Source organism: Triticum aestivum, chromosome 7A, assembly GCF_018294505.1.
Source record: "Triticum aestivum cultivar Chinese Spring chromosome 7A, IWGSC CS RefSeq v2.1, whole genome shotgun sequence".
Classification (NCBI taxonomy): domain Eukaryota; kingdom Viridiplantae; phylum Streptophyta; class Magnoliopsida; order Poales; family Poaceae; genus Triticum; species Triticum aestivum.
In genome coordinates, this window is record NC_057812.1 from 98,953,399 (window position 1) to 98,960,797 (window position 7,399).

At 60.7% G+C, this 7,399-nt stretch overlaps 1 protein-coding gene across 1 annotated transcript; it reads right to left on the minus strand.

Moving 5' to 3' along the window:
- Positions 1–5,226: 5,226 nt before the first annotated feature.
- On the minus strand, positions 5,227–7,213 carry LOC123153332 (endoglucanase 21-like). Its single transcript, XM_044572505.1, has 4 exons — positions 6,566–7,213; positions 6,228–6,482; positions 5,690–6,039; positions 5,227–5,617 (listed from the first exon to the last, which is right to left on the minus strand). Exons 1-4 carry the CDS (start codon positions 7,211–7,213, stop codon positions 5,395–5,397), a joined length of 1,476 nt encoding a protein of 491 aa, XP_044428440.1. The 3' UTR covers positions 5,227–5,394.
- Between the last annotated feature and the right edge of the window lie 186 nt (positions 7,214–7,399).

The following is a 7,399-nucleotide window of genomic DNA, read 5'->3' on the forward strand; positions in this document are numbered from 1 at the left end:
GGGCGTTGTCCAATCAACATGCCCCACCATGTTCTTAGCCATGCAGTGTATTCCCAGGACATGTGATATACTGTTGTGTGTATATGAAGCCGTATTGCAGCAAATGTGGGGCCATGGACGATAGATTCTCCTGACAACCAGACCCATGGCCCATGTCCTTCAGATTCGTCACGAGGGATGCGCTGCTCATTATCTATGCAAGTCTAGATACAAATTCTGTAACATTTGAAGAACTGACACGCATATGTTTAATCTGGTCGGTAATTCATAAGTCACAAAAAATGGTAGTAGTAACATTCATAAAAATGCCACTTTCTAGCAGAGTCGACAAAGGGGCAAAAAATCAGAAAAGTTCTACTGAACTTGTGATAAAGTCCATAAATTGCCTTCATAAAGTTTTGTACTATTTTCATAACCTTCAAATTCACATGTACACAAAGTTATTCAAGGATTCATACAAACTACCAGCTAGTTAAACATAAAGTTCTATTAATATCAATATGGCAAGAAAAAGCATTCTCTTTTACATACAACAATAAAGTTCTTCAGCAATTTATACAAAGAGACCGCTTTGTAGAAACAGAGTTCTTTGTAAAAAGATAAAGTCCTTCATCAATTTTCAGCAAAGGACGATCCGGACATCCAAAAAGTTCTTGTACAAATCTGCCCAAAAAAATTCAATCTATGCTGAGAACTTGGAAATAAAGCATGTCTATACAAAGGGATTTCACCTGTCAGTGCAAACAAAATAAACTGCAGCTTATTTTATCAGAGAGCTGAAAGGTAGCCTTAACACAGACAAAACTTTGTCCAGCTTGTAGTCAAATCCCAACAAACAATCAGAGGGCCTAAATTGTGCTAGCCTTTTTGTGGACACAAATCGATCAAGGTAGCGCATGCAAGTTCATCACAGAGAACAGAAGACCAAGATTAAACATGGTGGATCCATGTGCTACTAGATCCATCACGCAACAATCAATATTACACTGCTGCAAATAAATCCTAATCACCTTAAACTACAGATCCATTGGCAAGCAAGAAGAGGCAATCCCAGCTCGCGAGCTTGAGGAGGAGGCACAAGACAGCCTGTTCGTCGCCGGATCTGGTGCCAGGAGACGTCGGGAGGCTTGGTGAGTGCGGACTTCCCAGATCCGCAGCGAGCTGGGTGACGGCGAGCGAGCCGGGACACCGCGAGGCACGCCGTGGTATGGAGGAGCTAATCTGGCCGGAGGCCTCCAGATCGGGAGGGCCGCCGGCTGTGGGGGAGGGGACGGGAGGAGGACCGGCTGGATTCTCAGAGATAATGAGAGAGAGAGAGAGAATGGAGGCGTCGGGCAGTAGCCTAGGTACATATTTGATTTGTATACCGGCCAGTGAAGGAGGAATATATTTTCCAGACCTGGGTCCAGTGGGCCAGCCGGCTCGGATCCGCACGTAGCTTGTGTGGTCGCGATTGGCGTTGCGCGCGCAAAGGGTTAGGGCATCTCCAGCCGCGTCCCAGGAAGGCCTCCCCAGGCGTTGTTTTTTGCGCTGGCACCGAAAAATCGGCCCAGTCGCGCCCCCAGGAGCCCGATTTTCGCCGGCTTGGGCCGAAAACAGCGCCGGCGGACCCAGGCCGAACCCGGCGCGCTGGGGGGCGCCGGGGCGAACTGTTTTGGCGCGAAACAGCCGCGGGCCCACCGCGTCAGCGACTCTACCCTCTTCTCTCCCCTTCGTCGTCCTCATCGCCTCGTTTCCCGCAGCGAATCAATGCCAAAGCTGCCGCACTGCCGCGCCGGTCAGCCTGCGCCATTGATGCCTCACGGGCGGCACAGTGAAGACCGGATGACGCGCGTCCCTCGCCCTCCCTCGCCCGCCACGCGTACTCACGGCGGCTCGCGCACGGGCGGCGCCTCGGCCTATATAAGACGCACCCCAGCGCACTCGGCGACTCGCACTCTCTCGCCGTCGTCGTTCCTCCCTCTCCTCTCTCTCGCCGTCGCCAGTTCATCACACCCATGGCCGAGCGCTTCCCAGGCGATGGGGCGGCGGCGAACGGCTTTGGTCGCCGCCATCTTCACGAGAACGAGGCTCGCCTCCTTTTCGAGGCCGAGTACCTGGTCCCGCCGGACATGCGGGTGCCCGGGGCGTGGAGGATCAGCGCCGGCGGCATGCCGGTGCCCCCGATACCCACCGGTGCGGCGCGGCATGCGGAGATCCCACGCATACGCTCGTCCCTGCCGCGTGCAGCGAGGGAGGGGCCACGGTACGTCCCCGACAGCCCGCTCTGGGAGCCTTATTTCCGCCGCCGTCACGCCGAGCAGCTCGAGGCCACCAACGGCGTCGAGCCCTCCGGCAGGCTCAACGCCGTCGGCCGACGTCGGTGGTGGGGCATGCCCGAGCGCACGTTGGAGGCTGTCCTCGAGTACATCGAGGGCAGCAACACGTCGCGCCTCGAGTACCCCGCTCCCCCGTCCTTCACACGCCGTCGGGGAAGCTCCTGGACCCCGAGGCGCATGGAGACCGGGGGGTCCTCCTCCTCGTCCGGCGGCTCCCCCTGCCTCCACCTCCGCCATGTCAAGCTGGAGCCCCAGGAGCGCCTGTCAGCGCGCGCACCCGCAGCTCTGGCGTCCGCATCGGCGACAACGCCTCCCCCACCGGCCGCTTCATCCTCGTCGAGCCCAAGCCGGAGCCCGGCCTCCCCGCGGAGTACGGGGAGGTAGCCCGGCGTGGCTTCTCCGACGAGGATGCCCTACGATGGGCGCGGGACGACTACCTCCGCGACGAGATGGTCCGACAGCGCCGGGCCCTGGAGGAGATCGCCGCCCGCAAGCGTGGGCGCGAGGATGAGCACGGCGTCGTGGTCCTCGACAGCGACGACGACGACGTCGCCCCCGGACCGTCCAACCCGCCGCGCCAACCGGGGAAGGGATGCAGCAGGGACGGCGGAGGCGTCGGTGGGGGTGACGACGACGACGACGACGACGGCGGCGGTGACTACACGCGGTTCTACCGCCTCCTCGGCATGTAGAACTGCGTGGGCGGGCGGCGAGGTGGGCGGCGAGGGAGACGGCGGGGGTAGCCCGCGGTAGTTTTTCCTTTTTTTGTAAAATATGTTTAAATTTGAACGAACTCGAACGTGTTTGCGTTGTGTTTGCGCCGAATTTAAACATTTTAAAAACCCGTGGGGGGCCGCGACTGGGGGGCATCACGTCCCCAGTGCGTGGTTTAGCGCCGGTGCGCCCCAAGGGGGCGATTTTTTGCCCCTCCTGGGGGGCCAACGACTGGAGATGCCTTAGGCCATCTCCAGCCGCACCCCCAGGAAGGCCTCCCCAGGCGATTTTTTCGCGCCGGCGCCAAAAAACGGCCCAGTCGCGCCCCCAGGATCCCGATTTTCGCCGGCCTGGGCCGAAAACAGCGCCGGCGGACCCAGGCCGAACCCGGCGCGCTGGGGGGCGCCCATGGGCGCCGGGGCGAACTGTTTTGGCGCGAAAGAGCCGCGTGCCCGCCGCGTCAGCGACACGGCGCCTCATCTTCCCCCAACGGCCTCGGTTCCCGCGGGGAATCAATGCCAAGGCTGCCGCCCGTCAGCCTTGCCATTGATTCCTCACGAGCGGCGCGTCACGGGACGGCGCGCCGACGCCTCCCCTCCCTCGCACGCGTACACACGGGTGTGGCGCGGCTATATAGCCGGTGGCCTGCACTCGCTTGTGCCCACACCAGCCCCGCCCCTCGCCGCCGCCCAGCTCCTCCCTCTCCCTACCTCTCCCGAGCGCCGCCGCCCAGCCCCTCCCTCTATCTCTCTACCTCTCCCGAGCCCGTCGCCATGGCGGAACGCTACCCCGGAGACGAGGCGGCGGCCAACGGCTTCGGCCGCCGTTCGCTCCGCGAACAGGAGTCCTGGCTCCTGTTCCAAGCGAACATCCCGGCGCCGCCGGACATGCGCGCCGGGCCGACGGGGTGGAGGCTCAGCGCCGGGGGAGTGCCCATTCCCCCGTTGCCCGACGCTGTGGCGAAGCCGACGTACTTCGCCGAGGAAGTCGAGGTCGTGCGCGCCTCCCTCACCGACGCCCAACTCTCCCTCCCCCAGTACGCCGCCGACAACCACGCGGCTTGGGCGGCGTATTTCGAGCGCCGCCAGCAGCAGCGCTTGGCGTCCATCAACGGCGCGCCGGTGGTTGGCGGCCGGCAGAACAGCGAGGGGCGCCACCTGTGGTGGGGCGTCCCCGGACGCACACTCGAGGGCGTGCTGACGTACCTCGAGGGCGGCAACGACCAGCCGTTGGCGTACCCGGCGAGGGCGGCCGCCCCGGCGCAGCACCGACGCGCCGGGCCATGGGCGCCAAGGAGGTTCGGGTCCTCCTCCTCTTCTTCCTCCTCCCGATCTTCATCGCACTCCTCCGGCACTCTGGCCCTGCTCGGCGTCAAGGCCGAGCCCGCGGCGGAGACGCCGCTCGGCCGGCGCACTCGCAGTGCCGTCATCGTCATCAACGAGGGCGGCCGGCGCGCCTACTCGTCGGCTCCTCCTCCGTGCTTCGTCAAGCCAAAGACGGAGCCGGGGCTCGCGCCGGTGAAGAAGGAGCCGGCCGCGCCGGTGACGACGGAGCTCGACAACGACGATGCGGCCCTGGAATGGGCGCGCAGGGACTCCATAGCGATGGAGAAGGAGCGCCTGGAGAAGGCGAAGGAGCGCCAGCGCGCCGCCCTGCTTCGCTTCGCGGAGCGTCGACGCGGCCGCGACGAAGGCGGAGTCGTCGTCATCTGCGACAGCGGCGATGACGACGACGATGCGCCGCCACCAGTCCGCCATGGCGACGCCGGGCAGGGGTCCAGCAGGGGCGCCCGCGTCAAGGAGGAGAAGGCCGACGACGACGATGGCGGCGACGGCGGCGACTTCGGCCAGTTTTTCCTTTAGATTAGTTTATGTATATGTGTTATGTAATGAAAATCCGTGAACTTCGCCGAAATGTGCCGAAATTTATCGTGTTTGGCCAAAATTTATCGTGTTTGGCCGAATTTTATCGTGTTTAAGCCGAACTTCGCGAACTTCTTTTATTTTAAAACGTGCCTGGGGGCGGCCCTGGGGCCGGCGGCTGGGGACCAACTCGCTCCCAGGCCTAATTTTTGCGCCGGCTCACCCCCAGGCGGCAATTTTAGGCGCCCCTTGGGGGGCGAACGGCTGGAGATGCCCTTAGGAATCACCTTATTCGACTACAAACTGTATACACAGATATGTGTTTTCAGCTTAAAATGCCATGCAGTCTATTCATCTTGTTTGCAAACCACATACACCACTACTCTGCACTCTCTACTTTCTCTACCAATATGAACAATCTAAGCAGTTAACTAAACCAACAAAAAACATCCTAGACCAGTTTTGTAAAACTTCACACTAATCTTAGAACTTCTTCCTGTTCAGCTTTTCTTCGTGATGGCCGTTTCGCCGTGCAAGTGTGCGAAGATGCCAACCATGGGCGCGGTGTTGTACGTGCACGCCTCCGTTTGCATGTAGTTGTCGCGCCTGTCCCTGAACCGGTCGAGGTGGTCCGGCCCGCCGACGATGGCGCCGATGACCACGTTTGGGTTCGCCCCCCTCCGGAGGAACCAGTTGTCGTACCCCTGCATGCACCCGATGAACCTGCCGTCGCCGCGGTGGGACACGATGGACGCGCCACGGTGGTGCATCCGCCGCGGGAACCGCTGGCCGTACCCGACCAAGTAGCTCACGCCGGCAGGGTTCGCGCCGAGGACGTAGTCGGTCTGCGCTCGTGCCAGGGACCGCAGCTCGTCGGCGTGTGCCGGCCCGTCGGGGCACTGCAGCACCGGCGGCTCCTGGCCCGCGGAGGTGAGGTAGCGGGAGTAGACCGTGAGGAGGAAGGCGGCGTTGGTGACGTACTGCATGTTGTTCCACTGCCGGACGAAGAGCATGCCGCCGGCGGTGCGGTTGACGTTGCCGGCGTCGCCGTTCTTGTTGAGGCAGGCGCAGAGGTAGTGCTCCGCCTTGGCCTTGTACTTCTCCAGCGTCGCCTTGTATTCCGGGTGCTTCCCTTCCAGCAGCACCTAAAATGACACGACATGTTAAAAAACACATTATTTGTCCAGGGATTTGGTTTTTTGAAGAAATATATTTGAGGAAAACATTTTCGATCATGCATGCCATACCACGGGCCCGAAGAAACAATGGTGCAATATAAAATTAGAGAATAAATAGTTAATTTGTTGAGCAGTCATGTACAGCTGATGCTCACCTTGGTGGCGAGGATCTGGAGGCCGGCGTACTTGACGTCCCAGCTGAACTCCGTGATGGCCCAGGTGGTGCCGCCGAACTCGTCGGCCATGTCCACGGCGTAGTCCAGGTAGCTCGCCTTCCCCGTCGCCCGGTGCAGCCACAGCGCCGCCCAAAGGATCTCGTCGCCGTACCCGCTCACCGACGCGTAGTAGCTATACGCCTCGCCGATGCTACTGTCGTACTTTCCCCTGTATTTGTCCCCGAACTCGAACAGCTGCATATGCATTACACGTTAGTAAACATGTTTCATGCATGTACAACAGAGCGACAACAATGGCGTTGCATATGTCTACGCACCTGCTCGGCGTGGTGGAGGAGAACTTGTGCGTAGTGGGGGTTGGAGCGGCGGAACACCATGGAGGCGGCGGCCAGCGCGGCGGCGGTCTCGCCGACGAGGTCTGAGCCAGGGTTGTCGCGGTCGACCTTGTAGGCCTGCCGCGACGTGGTCATGTCCTCGGGCCGCTGCCAGCAGTAGTGGTCGGTGTCGCCGTCGCCAACCTCGGCCCAGAGCACGTACGGCTCGGTGTGCGCCTTGACGAAGTAGTCGGTGCCCCACTTAATGGCCTCCAGCACGTGCCGCCACTCGCCGGCGGCAGTGATGTCGTCCGCGAACTCCATGGCGCTCCACGACAGCATGGTGACCGTGAACGCCATCGGCAGGCCGAACTTGACGTTGTCGCCGGCGTCATAGTACCCGCCCACGAGGTCCACGCCCTGCTGTAGGCCGTCGGCGAGGCCAGAGTGGCCGCGCCACTTGACGCGCTGGTTGTGCGGCAGGCGGCCCGATCGCTGTGCCTCGAAGTAGAGGAGGCTGCTGTGGAGCGCCTTCTTGTAGTCAAATGGCGCCGCCACCTCGCCGCCGCCAGCCGTGGTGAACGGAAGGTGCACGAGTGCGAGGACGGCACAGATGGCAAGAGACAAGAGCATTTTGATTCTTGTCGCCATGTGTGCTCTTTTGCTTTCTCTCTGGGTTTAGCTCTGTTGTGCTTCTCCCACTCCGTTCCTCCTCGTTATATAAGAACTGATCATCATGTGTTGTCTTCCCGTTGACCATCTTTAGGCCTTGTTCGGTTAGACAGGGTTTGGAGAGGTTTGAAAGGGATTGGAGGAGATTAAATCCCTTGCAAGTTA

What these genes read in the sequence shown, in the direction of transcription:
- LOC123153332 (XM_044572505.1), bottom strand. Translation starts at nt 7,213, where the DNA reads ATGGCGACAAGAATCAAAATGCTCTTGTCTCTTGCCATCTGTGCCGTC. An exon ending in TCCTCCACCACGCCGAGCAG is followed by an intron (nt 6,483 to 6,565) that starts GTGCGTAGACAT and finishes ATGCATATGCAG; the next exon opens with CTGTTCGAGTTCGGGGACAA. An exon ending in TCCAGATCCTCGCCACCAAG is followed by an intron (nt 6,040 to 6,227) that starts GTGAGCATCAGC and finishes GTGTCATTTTAG; the next exon opens with GTGCTGCTGGAAGGGAAGCA.